The 19669-nt window shown below is 43.2% G+C and overlaps 2 protein-coding genes across 6 annotated transcripts in view; one reads left to right on the top strand and one right to left on the bottom strand.

Moving 5' to 3' along the window:
• The window catches only part of BCAR3 (breast cancer anti-estrogen resistance 3), a 174620-nt gene extending 156921 nt beyond the window's left edge, over positions 1-17699 (top strand). For 4 of the 5 annotated variants that reach the window (XM_019501625.1, XM_019501627.1, XM_019501628.1 and 1 more), the window contains 6 exons: positions 396-1048; positions 4958-5073; positions 7208-7379; positions 8602-8713; positions 10526-10738; positions 12960-13644. In XM_019501625.1, coding sequence (XP_019357170.1) covers positions 396-1048; positions 4958-5073; positions 7208-7379; positions 8602-8713; positions 10526-10738; positions 12960-13147 — 1454 coding nt within the window. In that variant the 3' untranslated portion in view covers positions 13148-13644. Of the gene's footprint in view, positions 1-395; positions 1049-4957; positions 5074-7207; positions 7380-8601; positions 8714-10525; positions 10739-12959; positions 13645-16843 lie in introns of those variants that run through there. The other variant, XM_019501626.1, reaches the window with a different exon arrangement.
• FNBP1L (formin binding protein 1 like) overlaps positions 14352-19669 on the bottom strand; it is a 72442-nt gene continuing 67124 nt past the window's right edge. The window contains exons 15-17 of the mRNA XM_019501630.1: positions 18330-18478; positions 17789-17947; positions 14352-16543 (exon numbers count right to left, since the gene is read on the bottom strand). Coding sequence (XP_019357175.1) covers positions 16536-16543; positions 17789-17947; positions 18330-18478 — 316 coding nt within the window. The 3' untranslated portion in view covers positions 14352-16535. The remainder of the gene's footprint in view (positions 16544-17788; positions 17948-18329; positions 18479-19669) is intronic.

The raw sequence follows: 19669 nt of genomic DNA, 5'->3' as shown, positions 1-19669 counted from the left end.
TGTGTGGTGCAGCTAGAAGTTTCCATTTTTATACAGCAGATCAGATTACAAACAAACTCCTATTCCAAGCCATGGAGATTTTCCAGCTCTGACTGTATGGTCCATGTATGCTGTGGGGAGCTGGGTTATTGTCAGAGTTACCACAGACTGAGATTATAGTGCAGCTGTTCTGTGTGTTTGGGATTTTGGGAGGATCTGCAAATAAGTAGAATTTGCTGCCTAGCACATCCCTAAAAATACATGTTGGTGGCACAGAATGAAGAACTGACATGATCTGAAACATGTTGTCCAGTAAGTAACAGCAAAGCAGATCTACCTCAGGAATTGTATGTATTTTGCCTTGGATTGCTTTATTGTCATTAAAAGAAAGTTCTGTTTCTGTTTTTCATCTGCAGGTTCAAGGCATCCATCTCAGGTACCTGAAACAGGTACAGGTTCATGTCCAAATTCCCCTATTTCCCCATTCAGAACAGGCAGTGAACCTACTCTGAGCCCCACAGTTGTCCAGAGAGTTGCCTCAGACTCTCAATCAGGAGAAGCACTTAGAGGCTCAGACAGTCAGCTCTGTCCCAAGCCTCCACCTAAACCCAGCAAAGTGCCCTTGCTGAAGCCACCACAGTCTCCTTTAGCTTGGCACAGTTCAGAGGCACACTACTGTGAGCTAAACCCTGCCACTCCCATGGATTGTGGACCAGCAAAACAGCCTTCATGTCAGAAGAGCAGCTACGTGGAGCATCTGACAGCTAAAGAGAATGGAGCCCTTTCGTCCAGGAACTCTGAGACCAGTTACCTGACCCTGGAGCAGGATGCATCACAGAGGTCTATGGATCCATTAGCAGCACAGAGTGTAATGGCTGAGGAGGGCAGCATGTATGTAGCACCTGTTCTTGAGACTGTCTCTAGTTTTAAACCAAATGATTTTGAATCCAAGCTCCTTCCTCTGGAAAACAAGCCACTTGAAACATCAATGCTAAAGAGAGTCAAAGAGCTATTCACCAACAATGATCCAAAGATTATTGCACAGCACATACTTAGAATGGACTGCAAGGTAATTTTTTTTTCTTATTAAAAACCAAATAATTGTAAAGGGAAAAGAACTTTTCTGCATCTCTCTGAGCAGTTTGTCAGCTTGGGTTGTTTGGGTTTTTTGTTTTTTTTAAGGGATTTGGAAGAATTAAAGGGAAATCTGAAAATATTAATTTGTTGTTAAGGACTTACTAAGAGGTAGCCTAGAATACATTATCCCCTAAGACAGGGGTTGGCAACCTGCAGCTTGTGAGCCATACCCAGTCCTTCCTGCTGCTTTCTTGTGTCTGTGCTTACTCTCACAGAGGGTCCAAGTATCTGCAGTGAGAGTAAGCACAGGTGGCTTGAGCTGTCGGGGGAGGGATTTATATCCCTCAGTCAGGGGATGAATCACAAGCTCTGGCCTATGGGTGCAAAAAAATGCCAACCCCTGCTTTAGAAGAATGATTTAAAGTTTATCTCTAGACCAAAAATCATAGCTGGCCTGGTTTTGAAGCCCAGGTTTTCCACTGTTTCACGCATTTGATCACACATCATTTGTTGTTCATTCACAACTCAGTATTTCTTCTGTAAGTAAAATTAAGGTTGGCAGAAAGAGTATTTGGGCTGAAAGAATGAATGCCATGATGGTAAGAAAGAGAACCAGTCATGACTGTTGCTTCCAGGAACAATTGTTGTTTGGCCATTTCCTGGAAGGCACGCAGATCCCATAATGGTGCACATGGCATAGAGCAGAGCAGAGTGTAGGGTGACTTGTTCTTTGAATCCTTGTTTGGATCTTCATCCTCTGTTTGGACCTTAACAGAGAGGTATTGGAAAGCAGCTGCCAAGGCTTCTGAGCCAGCTCCCTCCCAACATGCCTTTTGTACCCTCTAGTGTACTGCTAAATTAGCATCAGAAGCATGGAGTATTTTTATAGTGCTGGCTTCATTCTACTGGCAAATCATTGGGAGCAGCTATTTCAGACTCAGCAGTGTGGAAAAGGAAGAGAAGAAAGTAAGCCAAGAACAAAGCAGCTCTTTTTCTAGTAATAGTTCAAAACAAAAGGGACATGAAAACTTAACTGGATGCTTAGCTGCTTGATAAGAATAGATGTGGGTCCTGTCCGTGTTATGAAACAGCACTGGGTGAAGAGAGGGAGACAGAGAGAACGTGGCCATCTAGTGCTCCTTTATTATGGATCTGGCCCATTACAATTCATGTTCTCATTCCATCATCTGCTATTCAAATGGCACTCTGCACATGGTTTCAAATGGTGTTTTTTTCTTCTGCCATCAGCTCAATTACTCTCATTTAAATGCTCATCCTGCAGCTCTTACATAGTCATTGGAACAGAATGTATATTCAGTGATTCAGCCTCTCACTCTGTTGTGGAAGGAATGAAAAGCCTTCCCAGCCCCACTCCTCACTATTAGGAATGTTTTGCTCTGAAAGCATAATCAGGAGGGAAATTAATTTTAAAAAGCTATTGAAAGTCAAAGGAGGGATCATGCATCATAGTGATTTCATAACAGCACATTTGCACATGCACATTGTGATTCTGTGGATAAACTCAGCAGATCAGTTGATCTAGGTCATTTAGGGACTTTATTAGTGAGATAAGGTCTGGTTTCCAATACCATTAAAGAGGCACACACCACCTGAGCAGCATCCACAGAGCAGTGATGGCTCCTCCTGAGAAAGTAATGGGTGACTAGCATTTTGTCATCATAATTCAAAATAAACTCTTCTCTTCAGTGACGGCAATCAAACTTGCCTGCTAAAGATCCACAATATTTGTCTCATCTGCTAGTCACAGAGCATGAGGTTTAGGAGAGCAGAGGTCAGCTCTAAGGAAATATTTTGTTGCCCAGGGACATGACAAGGACTTACTTAGCCTGTGGCTTTAAATAAAAACATGTTTCCAGTGCCCTTTCTCTGGGACTCATGTAGGGAGCCAGGTTGACAAATGGTGAGTATTAGCACAGTGGGCCATAAAAATGATAAGGTAGAGTGGCAGTGATGTAGAGGCTACTGAGTAATGACAGATTAACCTGTATATTACACCAAAAGGAGAGAGACTGAGTGTGGCTGCCCCCCAACCGCAGGCTGCTGCTGGTACTGCTGCTGTGCTCACTACCATTGCTTAGTCCCAGTGGACTTGGTGAACCAGGCTGAGCACCTGTTGGCAGGGTTTTCTTCTGCAGTGGTAGTACTGGCTGATCTCCCCTAAGCCCTTCTCCCCACTCGGGCCCACCTCCCTCTCACACTGGCAGAATGGCCTGGGAAACTTCCACTGAGGAGTTTCAATAGTGGAGCCCTGTACAGAAGAAACATTTGGCTGCTTCACAGCGGGTCTAACACCAACAGCCCTTATTGGACCTGTATTACTATCAGAATCTCAGGAAAACATTACACACTCCAAAGCTGTCTTCTCCCACTACTGCAGATTGATTTTTAGCATTTGGAACTGAAGACTACCTCAGTACTAACCAAAGTGGCTATAATCTGCCTGTCAAAGTGGGTGTTGAATTCCCTTAACCATTTCTCAGTGAATAGTACATTTTAGTCGCTGTAGTTAGCCCATCAGAATAAATGCTGCATACATACATCATGGAACATGAAATGAATCATAACAGTGGCAAGAGATGCTTCTTGCTCATGGCTAACACTTCAAAGCTCCCAGGAGTTTCTCATTCAGGCAGTATGAACATCAGATTAATTAAAGTGCCACTTGAAACATCAGTGCCAACAACAAACCAGTAGTGAAACTAGGGGTGGGTGAGAAGGGCATTGGTGATGACTTAGGAGGGGCACCAGAATTATCCCCCAGCCCTGTGCAATCTGTGCCCCAGCAGCAAGAGCAGCCCCACAGCATTGCTGTGGGATGCATGGACACTGGGCTGCTCCTGCTTCAAGAGCAAGAACCAGTGCAGGCAGAGCACAGCAGCAACAACAGCTGGGGGCTGTTTTGGGTAGGATTTCTGCATCCCCACCCCTGGTCTCCCATAGGGTTTATCCAGGGTATAAAGCCTGCTTGTTACACCACTGCAGCAGTCTAGGGCTAAATTCATAAAAGGGCATAAGCCCTGCAGTACTTTGCAGCATTGGACTTTCAGGCCCCTACATCCCTAATGGAATTCACAGCCCCATGTTTATGCACCCAGGCTCCCTACACAGCATGTGGAGTTAAGCACCTACAGATGAAATCCATGAAATCACTGTACTGAGGGACCAGCACATCTACACTCCTAGTTATGATAAATGGCTGTCCCTAAACTCCACACTTTCCTGGGATTTGGACATCATAATATGGGAGGAGCTTCTGTCTGCTAGAGATTTGTAGCCTTGAGCCCTCCCCTAGAGTTGGAGCTGGCAAAACCTTTCTCACCAAACATAGCTGGAGGAGAAAGTGGTGACAGTGCCCCCTCAATAGTCCCAATAGACTGAGTGGCCCAGTGCTGAGCACACATTCCCAAAGTGTGAGACACCTGCTTTCAGTTCCTGCCTCAGAGAGTTGGAATCAGCATCTCCTGCATGTCTCGACTAAGGCCCAAGTTCATCAGTGTTGAAGAAGGATCAGGTCTTTGCCTAATCTGTTCTTGTTGTGTGCATGCTCTTTTAGACGTAATGTGTGTACTCTGTGGTGACCCCTGCCTACCACATGCCCGACAACATTCTTATGTGTCTTGTACGTAAAGGAATGAAGCATTTAGTCCTTGCATCTTGGCCAGCCCCCTTATTTATTTCTGTATGATTGATTTGCACTGGCAAAAAGTTTTGAGGTTCTAGGTCCTTGTGTGTGCTGCTTTTAGCTCATCTCTGCTTGATTAAGCTATTTTAAATGACTGTGTTAGTAGTCTGGTGAGACAGAAGTGGTGGTAACTGTGTAAATGGCTCTCTCGTAAGTCAGCTTCCCAAATCCACATGTGCAAATTTATATGCTTGGCAGGTTGCTAGGATACTGGAGGTCTCGGAAGAGATGAGAAGGATCATGGGTGTGAGTTCAGGTCTGGAACTCATTACATTGCCGTATGGACACCAGCTGCGTCTGGACCTAATTGAAAGGTAAGCGTTCCCATTACTTTGCACTTTGCTTCTACCACAGTTAGATGGAACATCACTCTTTCCCGAGTGTTGCTGTGCCTTTTTTATATCTCCGGGTAGAACAGCCCCTCAAAACTTTCCAAAATTCATGTACACTGAATTGAGATCCATTGAGTAATAACTTATTGGGACACTGAGTTGCAGAGGCCTAACAAACTCTTTCAGTGCGTGGGGCCAGGGGGGATATGTGCTGACTACTGGAGAGTGTGTATGGGGAGGTTGGGGGGAGCGCGGGAATGTTACTACCTGGGTCCTGCTCATGTGAGCAGCAGCTGCTATTGCTGTTGCTCATCTCTTAGCAACATGAGATTGAGCTGCTGCTGCTGAGGTGCAGGCAGTGGCATGGGCTTCCTGAGACTGCTCCCGGTGCCCTGTTTACTCCCGCCCTGGGGGACAGGACTCCTGCACCTCTCCTGGCAAAGCCTCCCAGCTGGGGCCTCATTTCATCCCCCTCCAGATGCACAGCTGGGCATAGGGCTGCACCTACTTGGCTCTGCACCTGCTGCAGGAAAGAGTCCTGGCAGACTGGTGCCTCCTATATGCCAGTGCTCAGGGCTGGTGCCTCTCTGGCCCTCCTCGGTTACACTACTGCTGAGATCTGGCACAGCTGTGTGGGTAAAGGAGCTCTCGGGCCACACTGAGCAACACCATGGTGAGAGGGAAAGCTGGGTGTTTGAGGGCTGATCTTCGGAAATGCTCAACACCCTCAACTCTCATGAGGGACTGCAGGGGTTCTGATCCTCTTTGGACACAGATGGGTGAAGAGTTGTTAGAGGGGAGAGTTATCCAAGAGGCCTTTCAAGAACTTGGCAAGAGGCCTCAAAGGAACTTCATTCACAACATCTTCCTACTGCTTCCACCCTTGATTCCTAGCCTTGTGTCTGCACAGACTTCAGCAGTTTGCTGAATTTTGGACCAAAAGGGATGATTTTAGGAGTTCACCAAGGCTGCGGGGGGGAGAGGAGGTGGAATGAGACTGAAGCAGTTCATCCATGTGGCATCCTGTCTTTCATAACAAAAAAGGGCAGTGACATGGAGACAGGACAAAACGTAGCTACAGACCTGCCACAAAGGGAACTTTGCACTATAAACATACAGAAAAAGCACCGGATCACTTTGTAATACAGAGGGTAAGCTAGCAAGACTACTGAGGCTGAAGTAAGAAGCCCTGGAAAACAGAGAACACAGTCCTGCATTCACAGGCAGATACAGAAGGTTTCTGCAAAGTCAGACTTGGTTTCATTCCCCAAATGTGCCACAAGCCAAAATCTGAGGTCCACTATCAGAAATAAACAAGTGACTTAGATATGGAGAGAGAGAGACTCAAGAGAAGCTCTGCAGTCTGATCACAACACAAATTTCTCTCTAGAGCCAGGTCCTGCTGGCCTCTGAAGAGGTGTTTGGGCTCCACTGAGATTGTAACTTAAAGCATTTAGCACAACTTGTACGGCTCCTGGGTTACTCTCCACCTATTGAATGGAACATTTTGTGTGCAGCAAAATCACCACATGCTGGGATGAGAGAGACCTAAATTGTGTTGCAAACACTCAGATTGCAGAGAGTGAAAAGGTTCGTAATATTTGGCTGGGATGACACCTTTGTTTGCCATCCTCTTTAATGGGCAAGCGAGGGTTTCCTAGATCATGCTGAGATCACTGATGGTTTTGTTTTTGCAGTAGAGAGGTAGCTACGTTAGGTACTTGCCAAGAGACTGCTTCCCTAACTGCAGAGGGAAGAACATCCTTTTACAGTTGGCCCTACTGGTGCAGCAAACCCCACGCCTACTATCCAGTGAGACGCTCAGGGGACCCAAAATGCAGCACTGCAAAAGTTTAGGCTTTGCAGTGTGAGTAGACTCGTTATCTTGTAGCCGCAAAAGTGCAGCCTGTTAATATGATATAAGAAGGCAGCTGTCCCTGAGAGCCATGGAAGAGCAGCTTTGTCTGTAATAGTCGCACAGACTTCCTTTGGGCCAGCAAGGTCTTTTAATTTTGCCTTTGATTTGATTTTCTCTGCTACTGTTTGATTGTTAACCTAGCATTATTATCAGTCATCAATAAGTCACTGTATCTGTGACTGGCTTGCTTTCCTCCAGGCATAACACCATGGCCATAGGAATAGCTGTGGATATTTTGGGCTGCACAGGAAACTTAGAAGAGAGAGCTGCAACGCTGAACAGAATCATCCAGGTAGCCGTGGAGCTGAAGGATGTTCTGGGGGATTTGTATGCATTCTCTGCTATTATGAAAGCGCTGGAAATGCCACAGGTAAAGAAAACGTTCCTTTGCTGTTCGGTGATTCCTGCTTAGCTCAGCTATTTCAGGTCCTCACACAAGTGCTTTGAGACAACACGGGTAGGCACTAACAAGCACATTCCCACGCAGCCAGACAGAAAGAAGAGCCAAGACTCAAGTCATTATGAGCTCAACAGCACTTTGAATCACAACAAAACACTAATATGTTCTGATGCTAGAACAAGCTGAAAACTTGCTTTCTAGAACAAGGCCCCATTCTAAAGCAGTGCCTGTGTGATGGTGCAGAAGAAACAGTTTGATACTATTTAAAAGACAAGTGAATAATGAGATAAACAGTTGTTTTTGCAGTTACAGATGGTCTGCCTCTTCTGAATAGATCTTCCTCTGCGATCCTTCAGTGTCTTGATGGTTGTTTGAAATGATCACTTTGATAACAAGGGACTGGACTGTTGAGCAACTAGCTCTAGCAGGGAACAGTCTGTAAAGTCCTAAAGAAATTGAAGTATTTTGAATACAGCTAAGAATATTTATCTGAACAAAGTTATACAATCATGTGGGCCAACTGGGGGAGAGTTTTTGTATATGATCCTTGAATAAGAGCTTTGGAGCGAGAAAAAACTTACAAGTGGTCTCCCTAACAGGAAGTTGCATTCCTTTGTGTGTAAATGGGCATTGTACAGTAATTACTTACTTGTCAATCCAGTTCTTCAAGAACAATAAAAAATGCATTCCCCCCACCCCCTCTGCTTTTCAAACTCATCTGGGGATCCAGTTTAAATCACTCATGAGGGAACCATCTTTTTGCCCTCTTGCCAAAATGCTCAGTTTAAAGTGTACTACCAGCTAAGGAGAGTGGATGGTTTTCTCGGTGTGGTGCCAAGAATGCTGCTTTTGTTTTCTGAGTAGGAGAAATCCTTCACCTGTGTTTGGTCCAATGGTGATTTGAACATTGTCCTAGAAGACCATAAAGGGAACAGAACAGTATGTTTTGCTTCTGCCAAAAGAACACACAGTCATCTTGCTTAAATACCAGGACATCTTATTCCATGGCATCAAGGAATTAATGACTGCCAGGATCTGAAAAATAAATTTTTCACAGGCTCCAACAACACAGGATTTCCTATTGTGATACTTTACAGTGAAATCTCTGTTGCCTGCCAGTGGCCAGAGAGCTGCTTTAAATATAAACTGTTGTGAAATCAGAATTTGACCTTTCCTTTTTTCGTCTGAGCAGATCTCCAGGTTGGAACAAACCTGGACGACACTGCGGCACCACTACACCCACATGGCCATTACTTATGAAAAGCAGCTGAAACCATTCAGCAAAGCCTTGCATGAAGGAAAAGGTGAGTGCAGTACCTGGACTGCAGCCAGGCACACATGACACTGGCCTGCCACAGTTACGTTCAGAAAAAAATCCAATTAAATCAGATGAAGAAAGATGACAGCTTTTTTATAACATTTTTTCTGAACTTTTGACTTGCTCCCTCTCTACCTTGATATAGTGATGGACGTAGAATGTGGTGCAATCATTTGATTATCAACTTGCCCCTTTGGCTTGCTTATGGCTTTGCCCTGAAAGCCCCCAACTCTCATTACACAAAACATCTCTCTTGCAACAGGAGTGTCTCTTGCAAATCAAGGGGAGTGATTCTTTTTGCTCTATTCAGCACTGTTGAGGCCTCACGTGCAGTACTGCATCCAGTTTTGGGCCCCACACTTCAAGAAGGATGTGGACAGATTGAAGAGTCCAGCAGAGAATGACAAAAATGATTAGGGGCCTAGGGAGCATGGCTGGTGAGGAACAGCTGAAAGAATTAGGGCAATGTAGTTTGGATAAGAAAAGACTGAGGTGGGATTTGATAAGTCTTCAAATACCTGAAGAGCAGTTACAGAGAGGATGGAGATAGGCTTTTCTCTGTAGTTACATGGGACAGGGCTAGGAGCAATGGACTCAAACTTCAGCATGAAATTCAAGTTGGAGAGTAGGAGGAACTTTCTAACTATGAGGCTGGTCAAACATGGGAACAGGCTACCTGGAGAAGTTGTGGAATCTCCGTCCCTAGAAGTTTTCAAGAATATATTAGACAGACCCTCAGCTGGGCTGGTTTAGTCGGGGATGATCCTGCTTTGAGCAGGGGGCTGGACTAGATGAACTCATGAGATGCATTACAGTCCTGCTTTCCTATGATCCTAAGTACAAAAAAACTTATAGGAAAGCCAGTGAGAAATGAGTGCAGAAGGGTAGCTCAGCTGTTCGTCATGTACTTAAGTGATGCTGCATCATTCTGTGTGAGTGGAATGTGGCACAGAGGAAAAATAAGAGGAGTTAATTCAGGCAGCGGGCTGGACTGTATGACCTCTGGATGTCCCTTCCAGCCCTACTTCTCTGTGATTCTATGTTATGACTTCTGCAGGCAGGGCTACAGCAAGCCAACCTACGATATGCATGCACACATGAACAACACCTCTCCTGTACTGCCAGCCTCTCCCCCCACTCTGATCCACTGTGCCAGGATGAAAGAGCTGGGAATGGCAGACTTTGCTTCTTTTCTTGCTCCCAGTGTAGTAGAGGGGGAACCAGTAGAGGAGACAAATCCTCCCATACAAGAAGGGAGATGGAGCAGGGTCTGCTGCCTTTGCTAAGTCTTCTGATCCTCTTAGGTGCTCCTCCTTGCAGGAAAGCTCAGGGTTCCCAAAACTCCAAGCCAGGTGTAACTGCTCCTCCACACTTCAGATGCCCCCTCCTGCATTCTTATGGCAAGCAGTCAGAAGAGGAGCTAAGATCCCCTACAACCAGGGAAAAGAGAGGGAGCATTAACCCTTCAAGCAGGTGGAAGTGAGTGAGTGGAAGCTTTGCCCTTGCAGATCTGTGACAGGTTCTCTAAGATACGTAGGTGCCCAATAATTTTTGGGCTGCATGGCAGTTCCTAAGAATTTAGCATATGGATGTGCTGCATAGTTTTGCACTATCTTAGTAAAGCGTAGTTTTGTCAGTTGGGCAGGAAGGATGCTGCTTTGAGAGACTGCATCATATGACAGAAGACAAAAATATGCTCAAAATTGCTTGGATCTCTTAGGAAAAAATATTGCTCTATAATTAGCTGAAAAGCTGCAGGATTTATGATTGTTCTGAGGTTTTTTTCCATTTGTTTCAGAGACCGTGTGCTCTCCACCAAATATCATCACAGTGCCACTGCTGATGCCTTTAGTTACCTTGATGGAGCGAGAGACTGTCACTTTTGAAGGACTGGACCTGTGGGAAAACACTGACCAAAGCTGTGAAATAATGCTCAAGCACTTAATTGCAGCCCGTAGCATAGCACAGCATGCTGACATGTACAGAATGGCTGCAGAGAGGATATTGGAAGGTAAGGATCTTGGCCAAAAAAAAGTCTTCCTGCATATTTCAGTAGTTCAGCATTCCTCAGAGTGGACAGAAAATGTGTTTTGCTCAAGTAACAAAGAGCTGCTGCACAGTCTACCAAGACCCTTGGCTGACTGAGACCTGAACAGCAGCCATAACTGGCACAAGTATATGCCAGAAGTGGAACAATTAAAATGTAAATTAGCCAGAAATGTGCTTTTGTTCTACCCATCCATTCACAGTTGGATTGTTCTGGTGGATGTTTATGCTTTAGTCAATTTGTGGGACTTCAGCCTACACTACGGAAAGAAAAAGTGGAGAAAGGAACATTTTCATGTTGAAACTTCCTAGAACTTGTAGGCGGGCATCTAGTATGACCCTTGGCTCCCTTTTTTGTTCAAATGCAATCTAACTACCTTCCCCTCTTTGTATGCATGCACTTGCTTGTTCTTTCCTGGTACAGCACTGTGCATTTGTCCTCACTCCATTTCATCCAATTTATTTCAGACATTTTTCCAATTTAGCAAGGTCATTTTGAATCCTAATCCTGTCCCCTAGTCCTGCTACTCCACCCAGCTTGGTGTCATCTTCAGACTTACTAAATGTGTACTTTGTTCCATCCTCCAAGTCATTAATGAAGATACAGACCAGTAGCAGACACAAGACACACTCCTAGGGAAAGCTGCTTGGTTCCTCTTCCCAGTTCAAGCCATTGATGAAAAGTTTTGGGCACAATGAATCAGTCAGGTTTCCATAGCTTGCTTATGAGGATGCTGTGGGAGACCGTGTCAAAAGCCTTGCTAAAATTGAGGTACACCACCGATGCTCTCCCCATTAGGGATTCTTGCTGCCTCATTAATAGCTAATAGCTAGATCAACTAAGTACCTCTAAAGAAAATGATGTAAAGCAGGAGTGTCAAAGACCTGGCCTATAGGCTGGATCCCACCCATGGTGCTGCCCATGGGTCTCAGTGACCTACAGGTAGCATGTGCACTACCTGTGCCTGTGCACTGCATGTGGTGCCTGCTCCAGCTTGTCCCAAAGCAGCCACCATGTGCAGTACAATGCTGGAGCAGGGCTGGGCCACCAGTGGTGCTCACTCCAGCCTCTCCAGAACACACGCTAGATGCAGAATGTGGGGCTGGTCTTCTGAGTCAGATCCAACCTGTGGACTGGCCCCATACCACTCACCTTGGCTAGTGGATCAGGTGAGTTTGACACTCCTGACTTAAACTCTTTTTGACTACCTCTCCTTTACTTAGTGGTGTAGAATTTAGGTGGATACAGACAACAGGTTAAAAAGCTGACTGAGCTGGGTAAGGGGATCTATGCAACCATGACCCTGCTTGAGGATGAAGTCACCCAATAGGGCAACGATAATCTGCAGCCATTCATGTAATCAAAATTGACCAAGAAAGCTCAATACCTGCAGAGGGGAGCTGCAAGGGAGGCCAGTGGGTCAGTATGTGGAACGGCTCCCTCTGACTCTGAGAGTAAAGCCCTCAACCTACTGGTAAGAGGATATGTTCCTGCAAAGTATGCCATCACTTAGGTGAGGGACAGCAGCGATACTGCGCTTTGTAGCTATTAAAGAGAGTGCTTCTATTAAGAGAGTCCTTCAACACTCCCCTCCCCCTGGACACAATTCTAGCTTTGGACATTTTGCCTGCATTGCCCCTCTCCCCACCTGGGCACCTTCTTCCCCCTCCAAGTCCACACACATGCAGTTTGAGTAATGATCAGTCACTGGTGGGTAACTGAAACCAAGCATCATCATGTGGGTGGTTGATTATACTGGCTGGTAGATTATACAGGGAAATTATAGACAGTTAAAGCAGGCAACACCCCTTGAATGCTGACATTTTTCAGGAGCTGCCACTCATCTGACTTCATCTAACAGGTTTTCATAGATTTTTAAAGACCAGACCATTAGCCATGAGGCCAAGAGCCAAAACTTTCCTCAGTTATCAGAATAGCCAGTGTCAATTATCTTTTCATTAACTCAGAGCCATGTATGTGTTCCTGCAGCATGGCTCACAGTAAGGGATTTTAATATTTGTCCAGCTTTTTTCATAACTCTAAACATGAAACCAATAGTGTAAAAACAAGCCCAGCTTTTTAAAACAGATGTTGCTTTGAAGGAATGCAAGCTTAAAAATCCCTTCCTGCCAAGCACATGCCTGTTTGAGTGACACACTTCTGTCTCTCTTATTTTCCTCATTAGGCTTTCAACCAGATGAAGAGATGAGTGAGATCTTCAAGACAGAATTTCAAATGAGACTGCTGTGGGGCAGCAAAGGCGCACAAGTAAATCAGAGGGAGAGATACGAGAAATTCAACCAGATTTTAAATGCACTGTCTCGAAAATTAGAACCTCCTCCGGTAAAGCAGGTGGAACTATTAAATATCTAACAAACTCTTAAATAATTATCTTAAACGGTAACCTCCAAATGATCATCAGTTAATCCAGAAAAAGGTTTTTTTTGCTGATTTGACACTGCACAAGCCTCTAGCATTCACAGGATCCGTAGGACTTGTAAATTGCACAATGCACATTTATGAGTTGTTTAAAATTACTACTGATTTCTAAATGAATTATTTATTTGTTGTTAAATATGTAGCCATGTTATTTTAATGATGCCTGAACAGTCAAACTTAACATATGGCCCTTTACAAGGTTGTCCTGAAGTTTACCAGATATCACCTTTATAAAAATGTCTATAATGTCCAGTAGTTATTACATTTGATGTTGTTTTACTTAATGTTTTCAGTCATGAAACAGTCTAGTGTAAATAGAAAATGATAGTAGGTATGTCATTTAAAAAATATCAGTTGTATGATATTCCTTATACAAATATGAAACTGTACGTATACAGTTGTGAATTAAAGTATATCTTTATGTGAACTATTATGCATAGTATCACTGCATATTATAATGGAGAGTTAACACGATCATTTTAAGGAAATATTTTTTCTCTGCTGCCACAACAGAAGATTCAAATTGCAGTGGACTAGTTAGTGATTATGCCCTCTCTAACATCTGCCAGTGTACATTAGTTCACTTTTTCCCACTAGCTGTCCTCACACCGAGGGGAGAAAATTAAAATGCTATCATTGGCTTAGAGACCGGGCATCCTTTCAAATACCAAAGGAGGATAATCCCTGCAGGGATTGTTTACTTACGACAGACAGATCACTGCACACACACATTCATGTGACTGGAAATCCAAAACCTGTCATTTATTCAGATGGGAAAGCCTGGGACATTGATATTCATGTTTCACATCTGTACTCAAGTCACTCCCAATAGGGACTGAATTCTTTAAGATGGGCCCATAACACCAGCTTGGTACTGTGTAACTCCTCGTACACCCTGCAAGTTTTCTTGTAATATGCAATATTCCAGTAGCAGTTACAGAATGTGGCACCCTAATCCACATTTAGGTCCACTGCAATCATTTCAACTTTGAGAAGCAAGTCACCATCCAAGAGTAAAAGTAGCAGAATCTGGCCTGATTTGTTAATATTACTTTTTGTCAGTTAGAGAACTGCAGCATTAAAAAGAAGGTACAAAAACATCCCTCTGAAGTTGACAAAAGACAAGAGACAAGCCATCTTAACCATGAAAAGGTTCTTTTTTTATTCCATGAAAATATTCTCAACAGAGAACACTATTTTTAAACAAAGCATTTAACATTTAAGAAATCAACATGTGCACAAAAGGATTAAAAATTACTGGAAAAATGTAAGATTCCTTAGACAATTCACGTTCAGAATAGTGATTTATAACTAGCTGTGCAAGTACAAATGGTTTATTCTATATTTAATAACTCTCATACAGGTTGCATTATCCCTTATGAAAGCAACTTGCTTTCACAGGAAGCAAATCCTGGTTTTAGAAAAACAAACAGTAGCATGAAAAGAACAGTTAGTCCTTTACCAGGAAGTGCTAACAATGACCTGCAAGGCTGTTAGCCAGGCAAACCTCTTTGCAGAAAAAACACAGATCACATTTCCTTCTCTAACTTTAAAATAAAAAAGCACTAGGTTTAAAAAAAAACTACACTATGTAGTTTGTCAGTATTGAGTAATGTCACATTATATAAATAACCCTGTATACAATATCCAAAAATCTAAACTTTAGCATTTAATAGCCCCCAAATGTAATACGCTAGGTCAGCTGTGTAATAGTGGTATACGTAACAAAGGAATTAACTGCCACACAAGTCACTCAGATTCAGTTTTACTGGTAGTACGATTTCTAATAACACTGACATATTTTTTTTAAAAGAATCCAGCACTGCTGCATCCAAATATTGCTTCAAACCCCATGGAAAAACAGGATGTTGCACTATTCTTTCCCTAAACAGCAAGTGCCTGGGTTGATGAAACTTCAACGGATACAGAGATCCCTCCCACTACCTCCCCTAGCCTAATGTTACCTATTAAAATCAGATATGATACATTCTATTAATAGAATCACAAATGGGAGACAAGACAACATGAGCAGTAGGGGCTCTGCAGACAACTATATTTACACATATAAACATCCAAATTTCAATTGTTTACAAGTAAAAGTGCACAAAGATCATTACAAAGTATCACTCAAATTTCAACTGGTCCATACAATGAAGCATCACCTGGGAAGAGATCTAGCACTGCAGTGATTAAACTGGAGTGTCATAACCCCAAATTAAGAGACAATCAAGAAGAAATTTCCATAAAAATTATCTTAAAAACATTCATTAAAGTAAAATGAACAGATCCATGTCTTCAGTTTCAATGCATAAAATGTATGATGCACCATGTATCACATAAGGTAGAGCTCTAGAAACCACCTGCTGTGGCTACCTCAGCAGCTGCAGCACCATGGAAGGAGTTACAGGAGGTCATACTGAGCTGAGACCCAAAGCCCTTTGTGGGATACTGTAATGGTAGTGTTGGCAATCAACAGATTTAGGCACTCTAGTTTAAGGCAGCGTCTGAATGGCAAGCAGTTGACTTCTAAAAACAGTCACTTGTCTTCTGGTGGTGAATCTCTGTGTTGTTCATGCCAGGTTTTCAGTGCTCACTATAGGTTACCGAAGTGCTGAAGATGGACCACAGTTCTAGGAGCTCCTTTGACTGCACTGTCAGCTAGAGCTGAGATGTGTTCTTTTCCCCAAATCAACAACATAAATACATTAAGGTTCACATCAGTTATAATGCTGAAAAACTGGAATGTAATGATAGTTGCAGTAGGAAAGTTATAGCAGCACACATGGACACTAGGATGAAAACTTTAGTACAGGAGATATTTAAACAAAGTGGTTTTGCTACACATGAAAAAGAAGATGATAAGCAATGGAGGAAAAAGGTTAGACTGACATGCCTGAGAACTCTAGACATGCAGGAGGAGGTTAGGGCGAGCACGGAGGTGGCATATGCAGACACTGACAAATGACAGGGTCTTGAATGACTACCAATTATAATGGGGCTGGAAAAGAAGACAGCTGAGACAATAAACTGTAACAAACTGGTGAACAGTTTGTGCAACTTTCAGTACTTAGGACCATGATCTGGTTGCCTTAGTTTATTCTGTTGCAATGGAGTCCTATTTTGCTGCAGAAATTTAAGAATTTGTAACAGGTCCTTAGCTACATATGGCAATGCTGAGAATGTTAGTGAATAAATGTATGTCTGCATGCACTCATGCAACTAGCTTTCCCCTTCTCATGGTGCCTCCCAGCCTAATGCCCTCCCCAAAAGCAGCTGCATGTAACCTCCTTCAACATCTCGCCCATTTTCTCAGAAACCCGCTTCAGGAACCTGCAGTCCAAGAGGAAAAAGAAAAGAACAGAGTTACTGAAGGTCTTCGGAAGACAGAGAGGTGCTCATTTCTTATTGGCCTTTCCAAATGGCTATAGATTTGACCTTGCATTTAATTCCTGAAGAATTAACCACATTTGATAGCAAGCAACAGCTTTCCTGGTTTTTTTCCCCAACAGAATTTCCAGCATAGCCAGTTTTCTAGTACTCAAATAGTGCAAGTTAACTTCCAGTCCAGGTTCATTTAACATTAAGTAAGGAAATGGATGTACAACTAAACTTTGAATATTTAATCCATAGGTAATGAAGTCTGAAGCCTAGCTATGGATACCAAGCCCCTTGTACTGGGAGTCTAGAACATTTGTCACAACTCAAAAGCAGGTACTTGCCAAAGAAGAGGCCAGAGAATGCAATGGGAAAAAACATGTTTTGTGGCATTTTAACACTGTTGTAACTTCAGAAGTATTTCCAGTCCTAAGCAGTGTTATTAAATGCACAATAATTTTGGTCCAGTACCATTGGAAAAAAAAGAAGCCAGACAACATACATACATGGGTAATTAAAGAGAACAGAGAAAATACACAGAATCTTCCTGAGTGCAAGTTTCTCTCTGAGAATCATAAATCTTGATTTCCTTATGAAATGAAAGCTGTCAAAATATTTACAAAGCAAGGAAAAAATATGAACGTTTTCAGTAACTGAACTCAGTTGTTAGAATGCTTTAGTTTGTCTTTTAAGAGTTTTCGGCTATCCATGTAGCACAGTTAAAGCTGCTGATGAAGGAATGCTGAGAGTCTAAAGAGGCTTTAAAGAAACTGCACCTTAGGGAGTGGGTTATTGTCTGGTATATTGTCAGACAGACAGAATTTTAAATTACTTGCTGAAGTAAATGAAAATTAAGATCAGACTGAAGAAAAGAATCATTAAAAATATGGTGACCTAATCAATATGTCAGATTCAATGATTTATAAAAGATGACGGCTAAAAGCAGATAAATAAAAGGCAAATGGCACTGGTCAAATTTGCAGACCTATTTAATGAAAAAGCTCCCCCTTCCTGCCCCCTTTTCCCCAAGTTTTACTACTGGCTAACTCTGAAAAAAAATTAAGCTGAACTCATAAAGAGAACAGACCACTTATGCCTTTGGAAAGCCTAATACTTCCATGAAACTGTGATTTAGTGTTTTCCCTCTGGGATGTACAGCTGTAAACTGCAAGTGTAGTGTTTAGATATAGGTTACTGCACCTTTGCTACTTTTCTCTAGAGTTACATCTATGTATGATGTTGGCACATAGCCTTCCTCTCCGTTCTGTCTTCGAGCTCTTGTCCATCCATCTCCTTTATCTTCTTCAATAACATATAAAACTTCCCCTTCTTTCATTGCCAGGGTGCCTTCATTGTGACCTGAGAAAAAGAGAGACAAAAGTCCCAAAGCTCAGGAAGAATTTAAAGCAAGTTTTTTCTCAATATATAATTTTCAGGTATATAAACAGGAAGTACCAAAATCCATGGAAATGAATATATGAACTACCATGGGTTTACAGACAAAAATCTGGTCCCCTGTTGTACAGTTGAATATATGCCAATAGCTGCTTTAATATTTTTCTTAAAACATCACAAAGGTATATTTCTCCTGACCTTAAAACCAGCTGCTTAATGTTGTTAGGTTATTTATGGAGAAAACAGAAGACTCTCCTAAGAAACAATCCATATGAGGTCGGGGGGGGGGAGGGGGGAGAGGGGGGCGGTTAACTGAAAGTATCATATTACATGTTATTAACCTTACCATCAAAGGGATAGATTGCTTTGCAGTGTCCGATAGCTGGTAAGGGATCATCATCTTCAAATTCATCATCAAATTCATTAGGGTGGGCATGCTGCTGCTGTGGGCCTCGAACTTCCTGGTTTGCATCATCTGTGTAGCTCCCCTCAGGGCTGTAACATAAAGGTCACAGTCAGGACAGTATATTTCTCAGGGAAAAATCTTTAAAAAAAAATCTTTGCAGGCATCTTCAAAAAGGCTGCTGTTACCACTGAGATCAATCACATCAAGAAGATCTGCCAGCACTATTTACATTTACTCATTAAGGTTATTTCTAACAGCAGAAGGCAGTTTCTGTCTGCTAAAACAAACAACACAAAAGCACAGAGGGTTTTATAGAATGGGAAACTGAACAGTGGTCCCATGTGCATGTGGTCTGTTCATTTAAAGAATGGCCCTTCTGTGATGGCACATACAGTTCAAAGCTGTCATGCATTAAGTGTAGACTCCTCATTTTCCTTAACAAGAGAGGTAGTAAAACCTTAAACCTTAGGTCCATATACATGCCCTTTGATACATATAGGTTTGGCAGGATTTGATTTTTAGCAATAAACATCAATTTCACCTGTCACTCCCAAATGTACAGAAAAATATTTCCACCAGTAATCATCAAAATTAATGGAAAGGGAACATAAAAAAACCCCCAAATCTGGGACGGGGCAAGGAAATCCAAGGCAGGGGGCACCTGTGTAATCAGGGCTTGCTAGGAGTTTGGCCAGGCCAGGAAGGAGCTCTAGGACTATGGAGAGGCAGCGGTCACCCAGCCTGGGGCAGGAAGCAGCTCCCCACTCCCTGCAGCCCCTTATGGCATCAGCAGAGGGCCCTGCTACTTGGTGGCCATGGCCTCCTGTCCCATCCCATCCCGTCCCCCCTGCCCCCAAGGCAGTGCTGGGGCAGCAGCTGAGCCCTGGGGGCACCCCCATACACCCTAGTTCGAGCATGCAGGGACCAGGTTGGGCAGGAGCTCTAAGAACATGGGGAGAGGCAGCATGATCAGGACAAGGCATACAGGGGTGCCCCTGGGGCCCAGCTGCTGCCCGTGTGCTGCCTGGAGGGGTGGGAGGCTGTGGCCTTCAGCCAGGCTGCCCCTCTGCTGGTGCCTGCCTGAACCCTGAAAATTTAAATCAATAAACATCAATTTAAAAAAGAACAAAAATACAATACAAACAAAAATCAATAAAGTCCAAAAGAAAGTCTTAGAAATAAAAATGGATTTTAGCCATCAAAATGATAAAAAAAAAAAAAAAAAATACAATACTCCAGCTGTGGCCTGACCAGCGTCGCGTAGAGGGGGAGGATCACCT

Source organism: Gavialis gangeticus, unplaced genomic scaffold (assembly GCF_001723915.1).
Source record: "Gavialis gangeticus isolate Ggan-Ray unplaced genomic scaffold, GavGan_comp1, whole genome shotgun sequence".
NCBI classification, from domain to species: domain Eukaryota; kingdom Metazoa; phylum Chordata; order Crocodylia; family Gavialidae; genus Gavialis; species Gavialis gangeticus.
This window is presented reverse-complemented; position numbering and strand designations above follow the sequence as displayed.